Source organism: Hermetia illucens, chromosome 4 (genome assembly GCF_905115235.1).
Source record: "Hermetia illucens chromosome 4, iHerIll2.2.curated.20191125, whole genome shotgun sequence".
Taxonomy (NCBI): domain Eukaryota; kingdom Metazoa; phylum Arthropoda; class Insecta; order Diptera; family Stratiomyidae; genus Hermetia; species Hermetia illucens.
The window spans coordinates 109,567,947-109,587,887 of NC_051852.1; the positions used below are offsets into that span (position 1 = coordinate 109,567,947).

Here is a 19,941-nt window from a genome sequence, read left to right on the forward strand (position 1 = left end):
GGTCCCTTTTAATTTCTGTACCTGTTTTAAATATATTTCGGAGGACGATCTGCATAATTTCCCTGCAATCGGGATTTTTCCAATTTTTCTCCACTTCTTTCCTGCCTGAATTCCCTATCTGCTCATAGTTTATGGAAACAGCGCACATTTGAATCATTTCTCTCCAATCAGATCTCTCTTGCACTGGATAGATTCCTCCTTGCAAAAAAGAACTCTCGCTTTTCTTCTGGATTTGATTTTCGAAAGACTCACTCAACATTCACTCTAAAGCAGAATCATCGACAATTAATAGAGGAAATATCAGATAACCTTCAAGTAACAGCTTTCCCTGTTAGGTTTATCTAAATTAGGAAAACAATCCTAAACAAGTCGGGAAACCGGAAGCTTGACGCTTCAGGTATAAAAGGTTTTGTGTTTCCTTTTGTAAATTTCGTTCAGATCGGTTTAGTCGTTTTAGAGAAAAGTGCGTGTGACAGACTGACAGACAGACAGTGAGTTTTGTTTTACACGAAACCTTAAAAACCGATTTAGAATAGGTTCGCGAAATTTTATGTCAGTGGGTGTTTACTTTCCACTTCCATTCAATTCCCAGCGCTCACTTTCTACCTTCACTCCAATCATACGAGTGCACTGCAGTGTTTTCGGTTCTGAAATGACGCTTTGGCATGGCAGCAACAAATTATTTGGGAAATATCAGAATTTCCTAAAAAAAGAATATTTCAACAACGGATGTTTGGAAGTTTCATTTTATTCGAACACATTTAGAATGGCCTATACATTTTCCTTATTCATAGTCACGACAAATGGTGTTAATGATTTAGAAACCAGAAATTATATTTTAGTCAATTAAACTACACATTTTCACGTCCGTTGATATCAAAGGTTCAGGGTTGTTGATAGCTGTACAAAAGGTTCGAAGCTGCAATAGCAGCTGTTTTTCAGCTTTGCTAAACTGCCATCCCTCAACCGTACAGAATCCTCCACCGGTTTTGACAGCTGTCGAAAAATTATACTTTCCTCGGTGCGGTCTGTGTTTTGCTGTAGTTGTTTTTAAGTTATGTCAGGGGAACTTGACTTCGATTATACTAAAGTGAAAATCAAGCAGGAAAAGCCCAGTCCCCCTCGGGTCCCCCAAAAAGATGAAATCATCGACGAAATCATTCCAAAGCTTTTCAATCCGAATCCGGAAAGGACATCAGGAGACGATGAAAAGGAGGAAAAGAAACCCGTCGAGCCCGTGAAATCATCCAATGAGATTCTGGCAGAGCTGTTCCGAGTGTTCAATGCTACGCCTCCAGAGAGCCTGCTCAATGACAATTTCCTCCTTGATAAAAAAGAAAAGAAGCGGAAGGAAAAGAAGCACAAGAAAAAGTCGAAAAAGCGTAGCCGGGACACTAGTGACGAATATGACTCCTCCGACAACGAGAAGAGAAAGAAAAAGAAACGTAAGAAACATAAAAAACACAAGAAGGAAAACGAAAAAGCAGACGTGATCCCGAAAATTAAGGAAGAAAATACCTCCGACGACAAGAAGAAGGACAAATTAAGGAAATCACCTACGCCGCCGGATAACATAAAGGTCTCAGATATTTCAGATTTTACTATATCCAGCGAAGATGAAGGCGACATCAGAATGCCTGTTGCACCCATTGCAATTAAGAAGGAAAGGAAATGTAGCCCGAAGCCAGCGCCTGGTAAAATAATCATCAAAAATTTGAAGTCGAGCAAAGTACTGGAGGAGGCAGAGAAGCGACTTGCGAAGGAGAAGCCGAATGCCGAGAGCGGAGAATGCTCAGAAATATCACTTTCTGATGAGGAAACGTACCTCCGTGAGCAGAAGGAACGCAGTCGCTCCAGTCAGGGCTATTACGATCGCAGAGAGAGAGGTTACCCCAGAAATAGACCCAGCGGGAACCCATTTAGGGATAGGTCCAGGGATCGGTTTAAACGACGATGGAGAAACAGTCGCAGTCGAAGTCGCAGCAGATCCCGCTACAGACGAAGGTGAGTGTCTACAACAATTTACTGTTGAATTACCTTATTTTCTTTTTAAATTAGATCCCGCTCCCGATCGCGATCTCACCGCCCTGAGGATTTAGTTATAGACAAGAAGAGACTTTTAGAGATAGCCCGGAAGAATGCAATTTCAATGTTTAAAAACGGATCCCTCCCTGGAACGCAATCCATGCCGCAAGAAGTTAAAAACAAGGTTCTGATGAAGATGCGCTATGGAGGTTGGCAATAAAATTGATTAATTTAATTGAATTCTTCGATCCATTCTTTCTTAGGTAAAAGTGTTGAGGAACTGACAGAATTCTGTAAGAAGCTTTCGAACGGTGAAAATCTTAACGACTTGTCAAGTCTTTCATCGAACGAAGACTCAGACTATGATAAACTTGGCAACGATAAGGCGTTCCACCATCCATTCATATTGAAGGATCGTGGGCCAATAGTAATGAATATAAAGGTAAGGCCGTTTTCCTTGCGATGGATGCTAGTCGGAATAACTTGGTGATTTCTCTGCAGAATGCCACACCGATTCCACCAAAAACAGCAGATCAAGCCAAGGCCATCCTCATGCAGTATCCCGTCTCGTCGGGTCAGCAACACAAACTTAATGAGAGCGAATGGGTGCCGGTGCCAACTTCGAAGCCAGTTCGGACTGAACCACCGGCAACCGTGTCCATACCCAAACGTAACTTTTAAAGAAGCGTCACTTGACATTTAATTAACAAAACTATTCCACAGCTGTCCTCCCTAAAAATGTATTTGAAAAACCCTTGCCGGCAGACACACAACAGCCAGCATTCGTCCCAACAAATCAACCCGCAGAACCTTCGCAAGAAATTCAACCACTTCTAACAACAGTCGCGACGCCAGTTGCCCCGGTTACCAGTACTGTTACCAAAACAAATCAACCAATCACTCCGACAGTCGCGAGAGTACCAGAAGTGCCAATACCCCAACCTGCCCCAAGTATTTTCCCACAAGTTGAATCTCATGTCGATGTAACTTCAATCATTGCCAAGCGGTTGAATGCAATGCGAAAACTACAAGAAAATCCGACGGATCCTGAAGCATTGAAGATGATGTACAACTCGCAGAGGGATGTAAGTACATTTGTTGCTTATATCTCGTCTTTGAATGTTTTTAGCAAAAAAACAGGAAATTACAGTATTATTTGTGGAGAGCAGCTGGTGTGTTGCAATAATGGGCTCGATTGTTCATAACATTCATTTCAAAATAATTTTACTGTCCGGAACTCCTCCAGGTGGCAAACGAGTAGGTGCAGATGACAGCAAAAGCATATTTACTGAAGACTTCCCGCTACAAAATCGTGAATTCAAATGCCTGCACACTCCTCACATATACTCAACTTCGCATGAACCTCCATAATATTCCTCCGTTCAGATATCAGAAAAACATACACCAAAGTCAGACATGAAAAAACTGCTCCTAATCTCTTGGTGTCAATGAGATGATTACTACATTACTATGCGTTCTGTGTTGTCACTGGAGGGCAACCGTTCATTTTGCACAAATAGATAAGAAAACGAACGACGAGAAGCGATCTACTTACCCACCCTTTTCCTTTAATCTCTGTTCCGTTCATTTTTCTCGATTTAGAGGCTTTCAAATCACCATCTAAAGTATCAAACCATCGACTTTTATGTTCAGGCCAATCTTAACTAGTGAGCTGGCGCCAACGCGAATTACGTGATCATACGAGTTTAGTTTCTTCACGATGAATGCAATCGCATATCGACCGCGGTTTTCCACATTTCGAACGTAACCATAGCGAATTGCGGTCATTGATGCGTCAATCATAAAGCACGCAAGTTGTGGACCGCCATTTCGTTCATCACTAACAGTGATCGTGCCTGCCTCATTCAAGTCATATGTCAAAAACTCTGTTTTATTCAGATCCAGTCGTAGACGCCGCATAAAGCGATCATTCCGTTTTTCGGCAAGTTGCTTAAGATCAATATCACCTGTATAGGTGTCCCAGGTGACAGAATAAAGGAAAGTGATGACAGGGCCCTTCTCTGATAAACACCAACGGTTTTGCGATTATGTAAAACGCTTCGAGGTTTCCTAATAGAATCGCGGTAAAGCAATTTAACCCAGCGCACGAGCTCTTCTGACAACAAGTATTGCCACATTGCTTACTAAATGAATTTATGTGTCACACGGTCAAAGACCTTCTCTAGATCTAGGAATGTAATTTAGAGAGGGTGGTGCTTCTGCATTTCTTTGTGAATCACCAAGAAACGTGTATTGCGTCAGTAGTTATGCAGTTCTTGGCAAACCCGGCTTGGTTCACGGTTATTTTGAACGATATCGCAAACATGGTTCTCAAGAATACCCTCAAAAACCTTCATGACATGGGATAACAACCGAATCGGATGGTAATTTCATCCATTCCGCTGAACTAACTTTTTCCTTCCATATTGGGCCGGTTATGCTTTCTTGCAAATAAAATAGTATTTGTCCTCGTCGACGCCTACGAAAAACTAACTGAGCCGGAGTGTTGGGTCTCAGACGCGCAGAAATCCAACTGGACTGTAACGTCGTCAGATTCTGCTGCTGCGTGGTTTCGTTCATTTTTGAAATTTGCTCGAAGTATTTCCGTCATCTGTCCGTCGCGGCAGAACAGTCGATATACATCTCTCTTAGCGTCCCAACTGTAGAATTTATCGTAAAGATCTTTATGGTGGACTACTTGGGTAACAATGGTCGGTTTCTTTATTCGTCAGTTTGCTTTTGTTGTTCTCTGGTTCGTTTCTCACTAATCGGTTAGCGTTTTATCAACGAGAAATGATTATATATTATATGATTATGATAGACAACTTCTAGGGATATCGAGCTGGTGGACCTCGGCACAAAACCGAGATGTCTGGTGTGGTGTTGGACATATTGTATTCGTGAATACGAATAAATTCGTACGATGATTTCCCACGAATACGCATACGGATACATTCGTATTCGAATAAGTGAATATTTTCATGTTTACACAAGTGGGATATCGAGCTGGTGGACCTCGGCACAAAACCGAGATGTCTGGTGTGGTGTTGGACATATTGTATTCGTGAATACGAATAAATTCGTACGATGATTTCCCACGAATACGCATACGGATACATTCGTATTCGAATAAGTGAATATTTTCATGTTTACACAAGTGAATACGAATTCGGCTGAAGTCTAACGTCCGAGTTCCAAAAATATTGAATATGAGCACCAACCTAACGTAACGATGTGAAAGCATTGTCACAAATTTCATAGTTTTTTTTCAAATCTGAGGTTCAGTTTTGGCCGGATTTATGATGCACAGTAAGCAATAGCGAATCAATTACAGCGATGTGTCCCAGTAGACAACACATTATCAATGTGATACGTTGTAACTACCTACCCGACACTGTAGAAGTAGTAATGATGTACGAAGATACCTTCGACGATTTAACATACGGTTGTAATGGAAATTCTCAAGCTCCTACCAACGCAGCTGCTTCTGGTCTTGTCATTTTGGAAATGTGTTCTTTAATATGGTTTACCGGAATGTACATTTTCATAGTTGAGTAAAGTTTGGCATTTGATTGTGAAAAGACCACCTCGCTAGGTGTAAATGCAGAACAAAGTTACTGATACTGTCTAGAAACACTTCTATTGACCATTTCATTTTTTCAAGCCAACCGAAGATCGTTTGAATGCATCAAGTACATCGTTGCGTTTCGCATCGCACGTAGCCGTTGGTTTTGCAAGGAACAAGATCGAAGCCACTTGAAATATTGTAGTTACCTTACATTGGCTCCAATATATCGCAAATGCTAAGTAAAGAATACTAGTAGTTGCTCTTTAATAATATCAATCTATCGCTCCGAGATGATAAATCAAAATATGAAAACGCAGAACTATGTAGGCAAAGAAAGTTTCTCTTACTCTTCCATGTTTGTTTGGAAATCCCGTAGAGCATCCAGCTAACGAACGACATAAAATAAAATAACTTTCAGAGTTAAATTTTTTCCGTATGTCAAGTAAATAAACCTTTAATAATAATAATCGTTGGCGCAACAATCCATGTTGGATCAGGGCCTTGAAGTGTGTTAGAGCACTTCATTCAAGACCGTAACGGAAGCAATGTGGTCAGCATTGCATCCGATTTATGATAGGTCATTAGCCACGTGTTTGTGGTAAATTCTGAAAACTGAGCTATAAAATTGCCCGTCAACTCATGTTACAGTAGTGTTGTATCCGCAATGATCCGGAAAAATGAAATTCTAAAATTTTGATACAGCAGTGAAGTATAATAAGTTAGTAACAAATACGAAAACAATCAAGCTTGCAAACATTGCCACTTCCCATTGTCACACATTGTTCAAAAGTAACTGGCTTGTGCGCCGACCAAGTTCTTTGTTCGAAAATGTCACACCAGCGTACCCCGATGAGCGTTGTTAATGCATCAAACGACATCCAGTTCGGTGCCACCTTCTGTAAAAACCACGTTTCCTAGATATACAAATCGATCGACACCTTCGATAATAATAATCATTGGCGCAACAATCCATAATGGATCAGGACCTTGAATATCTCCGGTTTTACGCTAAGATCATAAAACAATAATTATTGGAAATGCGTTCTGGTCAATACATTGAGAGAGTCGAAATCGAAAGTTTTGTTCCACTTTGCCCAGTGTGCCCCTGTCGATGTTAGCAATAGCAACACAAATAGTGGTAGAAGTAATGAAAACTTGTTGTTTCTTTTCCGTTGGTGTAGGTATTTTATTCTTGCAAATACCGATATTTCACATAATTTCACTCTGACAAATAGTGGTCTTCCGCTTGTCCAAGGTCTTTGAACGATTAGTACATACCAAGAATTTTAGATATCCCTACAGAGAAAAAAATCACAACTTGCAAAGTCTGGCGAGCGTGCTGAACATTCAAAGAGATAAAACATTCAGGAAAATATTCGCGCAAGAGAGCCATTGATGTTTGTGCCATGTGAGGTGTCTTTTTGGAACCACACACCCCTCAGATTCATTCTCCACGTTTGGCAAGGAAAAATTCTTCAATCATCTGGATATAACGGTCAAAAGTAACTGTAATTGCCCTCTCGTTTTCTTAACAAAACCAGGGTCCAATAATGATAGCTATCGATAATGCACACCAAACAATCACACGCTCGTGAAGTTCTCGGAGATCTGTGCCATTCCAATATAGTATGTTTTCATTATTAACGCATCCTGACAGATGAAAATGTGCCTCATCGGTGAAGAACACAAATGCGTCCTAAGGCAGCTCTTTTTCGTGAATCGAAATCGCGTGTATAAAGTTTTCGCACCACTGCCAGTTTGTATGGGTGAAAAAATGAAAAATTCGCTTTACTGTACGATCAGAAATCATAAAAGCAACTGAATGTTTGCGGGCAGATCGCTTGGGGGATTTCAAAATCACCTTCCGTACCTTTTCGATGTTTTCTGGAGCCCTGGTTTTTTCACACACGCTGCCAGTATCCATAAATGTGTCCACCAACTGAACAATTCTTTTCCAATCAGTTATAGGATCTATAAAAACTTTAGGCTGCGCCCTTTTGAATAAGCACACATCTACTTTCGAAAGATTAATGGCCGCTGTGGCGCGTAATTCACATTTTAACTTGCTCCCTCCCTAACAAAAACGGAGATCACCAAAACTGATCCTGCTTGGGTGCAGTGATGCCAAAGAGATATGTAACTGGGTTAGGGGAGAAGCTCCTGAGCATTCAGATCATAGTGGTTCATTGTATCCGACACACACCCCCATCTAACAAAATATCCGAATCACAGAAGTTCCGATAGTGGATGTACATACCATCTGATCTCTCAAAAAACTAAAAATACAAGATTATTCATCAAAATCGATATTATTTCTTTCAACGAGAATTCACTTGCCAAGATTGGTCTGAACATCGAAGTCGATGGTAAACGACCAAAAGGCAGGCCGAAACAACGGTGGCTTGATACGCTGGATGGGGATTTAAAAGCCTCGAGGTTGCATCCAGATCAGTCATTCAATAGAGCTAAATGACGAAACCGATCACGACGAGCCGACCCCGCTTGTGAACGGGACAAATAATAATAATAATAATAATCGTTGGCACAACAATCCATATTGGATCAGGGCCTTGAAGTGTGTTAGAGCACCTCATTCAAGACCGTTACGGTACACTACAGAATACTATAGGAGGCAATGTGGTCAGCATTACGCTCGCCCGAGATTATTACCCTGATTTAACTCAGGTACTCATTCACAGCTGAGTCGACTGGTATCCGACGTCAAATCACGATACAAATCCCACTGCCGCCAGCGAGATTTGAATCGTGACCTTCCGTACGACAGCCTTGTGCTCTAACCACTCAGCTATCCGAAGCACGGAACGGGACAAAGGCTGAAGAAAAAGAAGAAGGAGGTAATCTCCCTTGATTGCAAGGCACTTATACCAGCGTTTTATTCTATCCTCAAAACATTTTTTTATACCCGGGGGTTCTCTAATTTCGAAAATTCAAGCCTATTTAGGATAATTGGTTTTGTTTTTATTTTTTCAATATGTGCTTCGTCTTTAAAAGGTTATTTTTTGATAATTAATATTAATCGCTCCGGAGATTTTGGGACGTTCTTAACTTCGTCACTACGGAAGTATCACAGACGACCTCGTGATAAGACTTCGATCAACTGACTTGTCTCAAACCGAAAAAATTAAGTATGCTTTTAATTTGTGTTACGTTGATTATGTTTTTCCGAGCCAGTTTTTTATTTTCAAATTTATTAGAATTATACAATAACTTTAAAAAAACACGAATTTCAACCTATTTTTTGGTCCTTTAGAGGCCATATGAATGGAACAAAAATTTGGAAATTGCCTTCAGGGGAACATTGAAAAAATTGTTCAAATTCTACAAACATTTGTAGCAAATACTTGTACCACAAAAGTAAAAAATTGTAACTTTTCAGAAATCGCAATAACCAATACAAACAATAATATCAAATACCGCGGGCGTAGAGCTCTTCTTCCTTCCCTTGTTGTTTTTTTATTCAAATTGAACAAGTAGTAGTCGTAAGGACGGTCGAATTGGCGTATGGTGCGTTGTTTATCTGGAAATGCTTCAAATAAACGTTTTACAATACCCAAACAATACTCCCTGTTCTGACCTTCTAGCCAAAATCCATGACGCATGAACCCCGTTTGAATCGATGAAAAACCGCTCACTTTTTTCACTGAAAACAATGTGTTTTCTTGGTCTCGGTTCGGTCTTGTACTATGACGCTATTGGGAGGGAACCTAACAATAAAACAACCGAAATCTGGTTAATATGAGTGCCAGCCCAGGAAACTTTTTGATCAAGGATGTGGGGTGTATGGTCGCCATAGACCCCTGTGTGGGCACACTGCGTCAACCACACCTGTGTGTCATTTGAAAGTCTGTCTACTGAATGTGACAATTCCGTTTATTCACATATCCATTTAAATGGAAATGTATTTCATTATTCAAAGTGCTAAATCTCTCTTTTTCGTAAATTGTGGTAATTTTCCGTTCCATGTCCATCATGCTTAGAAATTCAATCTGCATTGATTTGACCTCCAAAGGGGGCACTCTTTTTGTGCATTGATAGCCTGCTCCCTCCGGAGGTGCTTTTGTATCATGCATCGGACATCACGATTGAAGAATTGCCCGCTATGCCCCTCTGCTCGCTCCTTGTCTAGAAACACCAAATTTTTGATCTGAAATATATCGCGTCTACACTGAGAAATTAATTACAAATCTTTCCATGAACTTTCTTGATAAGAAACATTTACAAACGACAAATAATACAATCTCCTAATTTTAGCACCTTTGATTATTTCCAGATGTCGACTTGGGCCATCTCAAAAACAACTCCAGGTCAATTTACAGGTAGTACCGGTGCAAATATCTTAACTGCACGAGAATTAACGGCTGGACAACAAGCCTGGGTGAAGAGAGTATGTTTCATCTGCAAATAAATTTTGTACTTTTTTTTCAGAAAAAGGAAACGTTCATGATACTTTTCTTTATTACAATACAAGTATTCCCACGGAAGGTATCATGAACAAACAATCAACACATCCGCCCATTTCAGATCCATCTTTCGTTTAAATACGTTGAGACTAAGAACATAAAAGCTTGAATTGATAGTATTTGTTTCTTTGTGTGACGAATGATAACAGCTACCAGCTTTTTGAGATGACGAATTTTGGATCTTGAAATGGCATTAATTCGCGCATCCCTCATCTAATATTATTGTACTTTTTGCGAATCGTAAGTAAACTTAAAAATTAGTAATATTTCTGAAATCAACATAACCAAGAAGTACAATAATATTATCAAAGCTTGAGTTGGAAACGTTAGTTATTGGAAAATATTTGAAACGATAATTTTTCCAATATTTTTCAAATAACACAGTTTTCAAATAATATCGTTACTGACTTCGTACGATTATCTACATTGATTACGTGCATATCCAATTCGCTGGCAAACCAGATTAGAAAAGAAGCTTTAATTTGATTCGCAAATCGTGTAGAACAGTGTATAAAGAACCGCTAACAGTGTACCTATAATAAAATCAACGAAAAACTTGCATGATGCCAGTAAAATCAATATACAAAACTCATGCATAACATTTGCTATGGGTGTTCATGGTGTCACTAATTTCGGAACCTACTCCCACCTACGGCACTATACATGGCTACAGTTTGCAGTCGATAGACAATGCCAACATGAATTACAATTTGCGTTGCGAACTGGCAGATACTTCAAATGAGTTACTTCACCTTTAATGTTAACTATACTCTTATAAAAAACGAGCAGAGAACGTAACAAATAAGAGTAAATAAGAGTCGTTAAATACTCACGGTGCCCAGTTGAAATCAAAACCACATGCTGAATGTGTTTTGAGAATTAGAGGAAGCCTGATGAACAGACTTATTTCTAAACAAGTCGGCAAACCGGAAGCTAGACGCTTCAGGTATAAAAGGATTTGGTTTTCTCTATGGGGGGAATGATGAGCACATGACAGTTCCGTGTATACATAGTTAAAAATTATATTGGAAATCCGATCCTCAACACTGACTTCACATGCAATTCCGCGAACATGCGGTGCCATAAGTGCGTTCAATATAGTACATATATGCACAGTGCACTCGAAAAGTTGCGGTTTGATTTTTAAAAAACCCGGGACAAGTGACACTATCATTCGAATAAACGTGAAAACATATCGAATAAAGTTTCATTCGCTATGTTTGCTTCGGGCATTCGCTTTACAATTTTTTTAACAACACAGAAATCCAAAAGATTTGAAATGATGAACACAACCTATATGGATAAGCGCGAAGGAAAGTTGTCTATTACAAGAAATAGCGACAGATTTCCGGAACAAAAGCAAAGGCTCTGTTTTTGTATGCTTGACTTGAATCCATGTGACTTGATTTTATACGTACAAGCGAAATTCTTGGCAAGGAAAGGAGCAATTTGTGCATCGCATGGCGGGAAATCGATAGTAAAGATCATACCATTTTTACTGGAACAAATACCAACAACGTCCGCATCGCCACTAATTACTCAAGGAGGGGAAAAGTCTGGGTGAACAATGGCATGAAATGCGAAAATACTAAAACTAACGGCCTTTATTGAAGATTTAAATATTGACATTTAATATCACACCCACCTACCTATACAAAACTGGCTTATTGTATGTCCTACCGAAATTCAGTTATGTGAAAACATATTGTACGTTATCGAGTCCTTTTTCAGCGTTTCTTGTTCCCCAGGTGCTATTTTTTCCACCGTGAGAGCACGGGGCGATCCAATCCATGCAAAAGGCGGGTGTAATTTTTTTTTCATCAAATATAGTCATGTGGGGTATCAAATTAAAGGTCTCGGTTAGTACTTTTCGAAGCCGGTCTTGCTTTTGACATTTGTTGGAAAGGTGGGGAGTGAGGGGAGTTGAAAGTGATCATTTCTTTAACGGACCCATTTTCAGAAACTACTTAAACGAAAAATCTGAAAAGTCAAGAGGCTACCACTGTATGGTGCCTAGGCTCCAAAATACCCTCTATACCGATACCTGTTTAATAATAGTAGATTACTATAATTTCTAGTAATTGACAGGAAAACCCCCCTTAAGTTCCTTCTAGAATCATGAGATGTAGGCTATAGCATAGAGCATGATCCTACCAAATTTGGTGAAAATATCACTTACTAACAAAGTTATAATAGGTCGAAACTGTCGCTTCTATGCAAATTCAAGACTTTGAATGTCAATATCACTTAAAAGTGGATATTCGCACATAATATATGCATGCATTACACATGCTACATATTAATGGGACAATTGCACACTCAAATCTCTTTATAAAATAAATACACAAAACCTTTCATATCCTAAGCGTCTAGCTTCCGGTTTCCCGACTTGTTTAAGGTTTTGTGTGAAACAAAACCTTATTAGAATCGATTCGATGTCTGCCTGTCTTTCACATCCGATTTGTTCGGAAACGGCTAGATCGATTCGAAAATTTGAGAGAGCATGTGGTCTGATGTTCCCTTTACATATAGCAAGTGCCCCCCCCAACCCCCCTACATGTGAATAGAGGGTGAAATTTTTTTTTCACAGAGTGTAGTCATGTGGGGTATCAAATGAAAAGGCTCAATTAGTACTTTTCGAAACTGAACCCACATTTCACATCGGGTAAGTGTAACAGGTCTCGTTCTCAGAACCTATCCAACCGAAAAATCTGAAAAAAATCACAGTGGTGTATCTATACGACATCTAGGCCTCAAAATACATCCCGTTACGATATCTGCATTAATAAAGTTAATAATAGTATATTAGCATGTTTTAAGAATTTAGGCTCCCCTTAAGTTGCTAGAACTACAGAATTTCATTTGTATAAAGGACGACATAAGGCACAATTTGGTCAAGTTTAAAGAAAATCCAACTATTATTAACAAAGTTATAGAAGATGAAGCTTTGCCGTTTATTGTGAATTTCGTGCATTCTACAACGTGTATGACGTCATCATCTCATATCAATTCGTCAATACCGCAACAAAGTGAGCTCACATGAATAGGGGGTCAGAAAGAAACATTTTAAGTTTTTGGGTCATTTGTATATCAATATTAATTACTCCAGACAGGCAGGTGTGTATGTAGGTATATGTATAGATATATTAGTACATTAAACCAACCGTATTCAATATTTGAACATATGTATACTTTTGTGCATGAAGTAAACCGTAAGTACGATCAATTTATATATGCATGGATATGTACAGTATTCGATAATAGACAGTTTGTTTATTTAGGATGAGAATAATATCTATATCTGTAATATGTACGCATATCTTGTACTTTGGAAAAATATGAAGAAATATTTTGGATTTGTAGCCATATACGAATGGAAAAATGTGCGTAGAATTTTTTTCACGTAAGGAACACAAAGCCTTTATACTCGAAGCGCGGAAGGTCGCGCTATTCCGACTTGTTTAATATTTTGTATTGTTTTTCTTCTTAGCCCCGAATCGTTTTAAATATACTGCCATTAAAAAGATATTCACGTTTCAGACCGCAGTCTTATAGATTTAGCCGAATAGTTAGTCTGAAAATTAAGGTGGTTAAATCAAATAATTGATGATTGAGTTTCCAACATTTTGTCCACCATAATGGATGGTGGTGTTTCCTATTTTCATCGCCTGGAAACAATCATGCATTAGCTTTAACTTATAGTTTCAATATATCTGTGGGCTCCTTTTATAGAAATTTTCACTGTCCGCCTCTGTTCCGACTTTTGGCACATTGTAGTTCTCCGTCGCTGTGACTACACGATTATTTTTATAGTGCAAATCTATCTACGACGTCACTTAAAATATTAGCTAACATGATCTTGAAAAGAAATGCATTGAATATAAGATTTCAATTTGATTTGGCATTTCAACATGAACTTAAACAAAATTATGCTTTTTAATTCGGCAATATTTTTTCCACCACCGAACTGGGAAAGATATTGCCGCAATTATCGTGACGATATTATTTGAAAATATTTACAGATCTGGAGTAGCACAGGTTGATGAAAACTATAAATAGTATGTAAATTAGAACGATGCGTAAGTATAGTTTAATGAAGGTACTCATCCTCATTGCAATATAGTCAATTGAATTCCATTGAAGTATGAACTTGATTAAAATTTGAATAAACATGGTGACTCTCTTCAATATATAAAAATAATAACAGATTCCAACAGATTGTTCTACAATTTTCAGGCAAAAGCGTAAATAATTTTACTAAGCTTTGTTTTTAGAATTTCCAAAATAAAATAATGCCATTGACCATTTGGAACTATATTGCAATAGTAATTCATCTCGAAATTAGTACGCGTGAAAATTAATCAAGCATCATGTTCAAATTGCGAAAGATTGCGTGTACCAAGCCATCAACCTTATAGAATACAATTTATTTAACTATATTTATCTGCTAGGATCAATTAATATCAACCGCGCCAGTGTCCGGCGGAATGGGAATGCATTTACTTCAGAAAATGGGTTGGAGGCCTGGAGAAGGTTTAGGAAAATCAAAAAATGGATCCCTTCAACCTTTGCTCTTGGAAGTTAAGATGGACAGAAAGGGCCTAGTCACAAGTGAAGAAGTACTTCATTTACATTTATCATTTTCTACCACCATTTTCATAATCTACAATGTGTTTTCAGGATCCTGCTGCAGTTGCATTGCGAAATAAGAAGAAACGGCCTCCAGCCGTACCCGCGCAGGTACAGTTAGATATAAAAAATAAACATCCTGTGTCTTTACTTGGTGAGTTATCTGGTAAACGTAAATGGGGTCCACCGAGCTATGAACTGGTCGATGAAGATGGGCCTGCGCATAAAAAGAGCTTTATATTTAAGGTACATAGCTCCTGGAATAGTCAACTGTTTCTATATAAGATTTAATAATTGATTCCGGTTTAGGTAATTGTGAATGGTATGATGTACCAACCAGCTATAGCATGCAAATCGAAGAAAGAAGCGAAGGCGCTGTCTGCGAAGTATTGTCTTCAACAACTTGGAATTTTACCAACCTGAAAACAATTCGTTCGATTCAATTTAACTTTACATTCGAATCGGGGGGAAGTGCTCTCATATAATTCGATAGTTTGTTCTAATTATTGTGTAAGACTATAAGGAATTGTTTATATTTCTCGATGATCAAACTGAAGGCAATATTATGTGCGCATTAGTCAAGTGTAAATGTACGAAGTTTTGTCGACCGAGTTAATTCACTCCACAACTGAACTAGTAAATACGTTAAAAGTATTGACACAATAATGGTGATTGATTGGGCAACTTCAATGTATGCTTCCATTGTGATGTGTGATCACAATTACATTTTATCTTATGAATAAAATAGTACGCTTAATAATAATAATTATAGTGTTTTCATTTCTTCTTCTCGTGATGAGAGCGATAAAATTGTATTGCAATTTAGAGAAATAAAATTACTTCGTACGCGTCGAAGCAATGCAAGTGTACTCCAATTAAAAAACTATGTGACAAAAACAAGCTCTAAAGCCAAAAATATAAGAATGCAAACTATTAGTTACCGAATGACACTGGCGAAAACGAAAAAATATATTTCATCTACCTCCGAAGAGCCACTAACTTCCCAGCAATCGTCCATTTTACCAAGAACAAGACTTACAATGGAATAAATCAAAGGCAAAGGAATAGAAAAGAATCTGGTAATTTGGCCAAGCATGATTTTTGTGAGGTCGTATTCGAATCTTGTTGTTGTAAAACTTTGTATTGAAATAGAGTTATTGCGTTTAAATAGAGCTCTGTTGAGAAGAAGTTCCTAATTTTTTTTGGGAATCTGGAATCTGTTTCGAGTATAGTAGGGGGAAGTTTCTCGCCACTTACCTGTTCTGGTTAGTTCTTCTCGCTCTAGTGAACGGAATGCTAAACGCTCAAGCCTTACGTTGTTTTTTACTTTCACAACGTTAGACTTCACAATGAAATCATAACAGGAAATTCCAGAGAATAATTTATTATACTGTAAATTGTAATATGATTTTCTCAAATGAAAAGATGGTCAAAATAATTATTCATTTCCAAGGATTTAATGGTAAAATAATGCAAACAATGCATGCTCGAATTAGTGGTCTGAAGGATGCTTTGTTGCCCGAATTCCTGCGACGCGTGAAGCTAGTGCTGAAATCACGTCTCTCGGGGGAAAATAAAATCTGCGCACTGAATATAACTTCACTGACTTATGCATTTGGAATATCGCCGTGGACAAATACCGACTGGGAAAACTTCCAGCAGCGGATACGCACTTCTATGTTAAAATTCCGAATGCATCACACATACCTGCCGTGGAAAGGATGAAGCTGCCTCATGACATCGGAAGTAGCATGTGGTTTACAACAAGAAGCAAGCGAGTTGCTTGCATGCGGCCGCTTTAAAGCAGATTACAGACTGACTCCACTTAACTTGAAGGATCGATCTTTCAATACTCTGGGTGAGGCGAAGACAGAACCAAAATCGCCAAAAAGCCATCTGTGGATCTGCATTTGTCAAATAGATGGCTGTGTGCTGGAAAGCTCTTTGCCGAGACGGATTTAAATGTACCATTCAGGGGGGCGTGGACGCCATCTGAACGTAAAAGCTCATAATAAAAGAGCGGGTAGAGAACGTGCGGTTCAACGTTAGAGACGTGGGACCATCTCATTTCTGGCTGCACTGCTATGGTGCTGGTGCAATACACTAACAGGCATAATGCTGTTTGCAAGGTAATCCATCAAAACCGTGCATACAAGTATGCGTTCATCACGAGAATATATCCGATATGCCAGTATGAGCCGCTTGCAGTAATTGGTAGTTCTGCTTAAAGCATGTATTGGGACCGGCAGGTTCCAACCAATCACCATATACGACCACATGCTCGACCTGCGGTTAGTTGAGAAGACGGATCACTCCGCATATATTATTGACGTTGCTATTCCCCATAATAGCAACATTGAACGGAAATACGTGGAGAAAAAGGTAAACTATGGGCTACTGGTTCGGAAAATCAAATAAATTTGGCGTCGAGAGAAAGTGATTGTTCCTATAATATTGTCAGCTACAGGTATTGTACTTAAATCCCTCACGAGTTCCCTTGATGTCCTAGGACTCTCATACACTCTGGTTCAAACCATGCAGAAATACACCATTCTGCATACGTGCTTGATGTTGCGGAGAGCTCCCGACGAATTTTCCCATAAGCCTATCACCGGCCACAACCACCAGAGCCTCTTTATCTTTTAATTAGGTAGGATCATGACGGTGCGATGGCCAAGGTTGGGGGTTACTTTCCGGATCTCAACATCGTGTCCTGGGTTTGAATCCCGGCTACAGTCATGGATGTGTGCGATTCTCTAAAGGGATCGTCCGTGATTAAATGCTTGGCACCTAGTGGGTAAAATCCGGCATTCGCCGAGATTGTGACAATTCGTAATAATTAATATCTTGTAGCATACACCTTGCCCGCCATTCCTGCAGCACACCGCTGATGTATTAATTAACGAGATTTTCACATCCTACCTTATGTATCAATTTCCACGCCTGCTCTAGGGTTTCCCAAAGTTATTATTTAATGGATTAATATTACCATTTGATTTCGTTTATCCAATATATCCATGCGACTGCAAATGTCCAAATCATAATACTGAATCCTCCAAATTTAATAGTTTTATTTGTGTATTTTAAGTTGTAGCCGGAGTTAGTCGTCTGATGTATCGTCGAGATCCTTTTACACCATACAGCGTGGCTTTAAATTCATCTATTCATAAAATATTTCTCCATCTCTCGTTGGGACAACCTAAGTGCTCATTCACAAATTTTGGGTTCATAGAACTTATCTTTTTGTTAGCAATGGTTCTTTTCTTGGGATATCAGCTGCTAAATCGTGTTTCGAGTATCTGACCACACGGCCAATGTGTTAAGTAGCCATTACAGGACGCTGTCTACGTGTTTCATGTCGCAATTTATATTGTAATGCATTACAAATCATTGTTGCTAAACAACCAATAATATCTTGAACTTTTTGTAAGTTTTCCCTTCCAAAATTAATTTTTTAAAACAGTACAGTACCTCAAGCATTTCATACACTTTGTCTTTATGGACAATGAAAATGTCATCTTTATATCTTGTCCAGATTTTAAGGAGCAGGCCTTTGGAATGTAGATCTTTTTTAATCCAATTCATGACAGGTCACTGAAGAAGTGTGACAGGGTTTTCCCTTTGCCACACCTCTGATTCCTTTGTCAAATTTGTAATCCATAAGTTGCTAATAGGAATGCAACTAGAAGACCATACACAGGAGATTCAACAATATTGCAGAATACTTTGCTAGATAACTTTTTTAATGTTGTATATTTTTGCGGACATTCGAATCATCTGCTATGCAATGTGTCAATCTAAGATGCCAGAGAATTGCGGGCAAAAAGTAAAGGCATCCTATTTTTGCTCAACATTAGACACACATGTATTCGAGCAAAAAAAAATATTGCGCTATATAAAATCTTGTTGTGCACCTCTGCGACCTATAATTTGACATAATGCTGATCATGTGTTAGATGACTCAAGATTATATTTCTAATAAGTTCCAATGCATACTATACAAGTCGGGAAACCAGAAGCTGGACGCATCAGGTACGAAAGGTTTTGTGTATTTCTTAATACGTAGCACGTAATATATTCATATATTATGTGAGATTATCCACTTTCGGGTGATATTGACATTCGCAGTCTTCAATTGTCAAAGAAGCGACAACTTTGACGTATTATAACTTTGTTAGTAATAGTGCGATTTCCACCAAACTTGGCAAGGTCATGCTCCACATTATAACCTACATCACAACAAAGTTGATGAATTTAAGGGGGGTTTCCAGCCAATTACAACAAAAATATAGTAATATACTATTATTAACTTTATTTGAACATATATCGGTATGGAAGGTATTTCGGAGCCCAGACACCATATAGTGGCAGCCTCCCGATTTTTCGGTTTGGTAGTTTCTGAAAATAAAGAAATGATCACTTTCAACCCCCGGACTTCCCACCTTTCCAACAAATGCCAAAACTAAGACCGGCTTCGAAAAGTACTAACCGAGACCTTTTATTTGATGCCTCACAGGACTATATTTGATGAAAAAAAATTGTACACCCCCCTTTTGCATGTATGGGGACCCTCCCTTAAATTCACCGTAAAAGGATGTAACTCAATGTATGCGTGAGCGTTCACAGTTTCCACCTTTCTACCAAATTTAGTGTCAATCGCTACAACCGTCTCCGAGAAAAAAGCGTGTGACGAACGGACAGACCGACAGACGGACGAACAGGCAGATAGACAGTAAACCGATTTTAATAAGGTTTTGTGTTTACACAAATTGAACAATTGAAAATAAAGACAAGTCTTTGGTAGTACTACTTACATACAAAATCTCGTATATATTTTAGCCGTAAGAGATAGGATGTCGAGGTTCGGTTTTGTACAAACCACGATGTTTGCGTGATAATTCTTAATGATTTTATTGTAAATGCGAAAATTAACCGTTGATATTAATAGCCGGATTTCCTCTCCTCTCCAGTATTATGCGCGATTCTATCCTCTACGCATGGGTTGTATAGTTTCCGAGAATGAATCCTATCCTGTTTTGCACTCTATGTCTAAATGCTTATGAAAGTGCTAATTGAGACCTTTTATTTGATACTATACACGGGTACATTAGGAGAAAAGAAATTCTCACATCATCTTGCTTGTATGGGAAGTCTTAGTGAATATACGGCGCATCCACAGGCAGTATTAAGTGTCCCCATTTATTCAAAATATTTGTCTCACACCAAAAACAACATCAA

At 38.7% G+C, this 19,941-nt stretch overlaps 1 protein-coding gene across 2 annotated transcripts; it reads left to right on the forward strand.

The window, feature by feature from the left end:
- The first annotated feature begins 839 nt into the window (after window positions 1–839).
- LOC119655528 (protein SON) lies at window positions 840–15,469 on the forward strand. Of its 2 annotated transcripts, XM_038061441.1 has the most exons (9): window positions 849–2,004; window positions 2,059–2,234; window positions 2,289–2,467; window positions 2,527–2,695; window positions 2,749–3,110; window positions 9,885–9,998; window positions 14,526–14,693; window positions 14,755–14,949; window positions 15,013–15,469. In XM_038061441.1, the coding sequence occupies exons 1-9, from the start codon at window positions 1,058–1,060 to the stop codon at window positions 15,124–15,126; spliced, it is 2,424 nt and encodes an 807-aa protein (XP_037917369.1). In that variant the 5' UTR covers window positions 849–1,057; the 3' UTR covers window positions 15,127–15,469. The 2 variants fall into 2 exon arrangements, with proteins under 2 accessions (XP_037917370.1, XP_037917369.1); XM_038061442.1 differs by lacking the exons at window positions 14,755–14,949; window positions 15,013–15,469 and adding an exon at window positions 14,097–14,153 and having other exon boundaries at window positions 840–2,004; window positions 14,526–14,666.
- Window positions 15,470–19,941: the final 4,472 nt, after the last annotated feature.

What these genes read in the sequence shown, in the direction of transcription:
- LOC119655528 (XM_038061441.1), top strand. Translation starts at nt 1,058, where the DNA reads ATGTCAGGGGAACTTGACTTCGATTATACTAAAGTGAAAATCAAGCAG. An exon ending in GATGAAGATGCGCTATGGAG is followed by an intron (nt 2,235 to 2,288) that starts GTTGGCAATAAA and finishes ATTCTTTCTTAG; the next exon opens with GTAAAAGTGTTGAGGAACTG. An exon ending in AACAAGCCTGGGTGAAGAGA is followed by an intron (nt 9,999 to 14,525) that starts GTATGTTTCATC and finishes TTTATCTGCTAG; the next exon opens with GATCAATTAATATCAACCGC.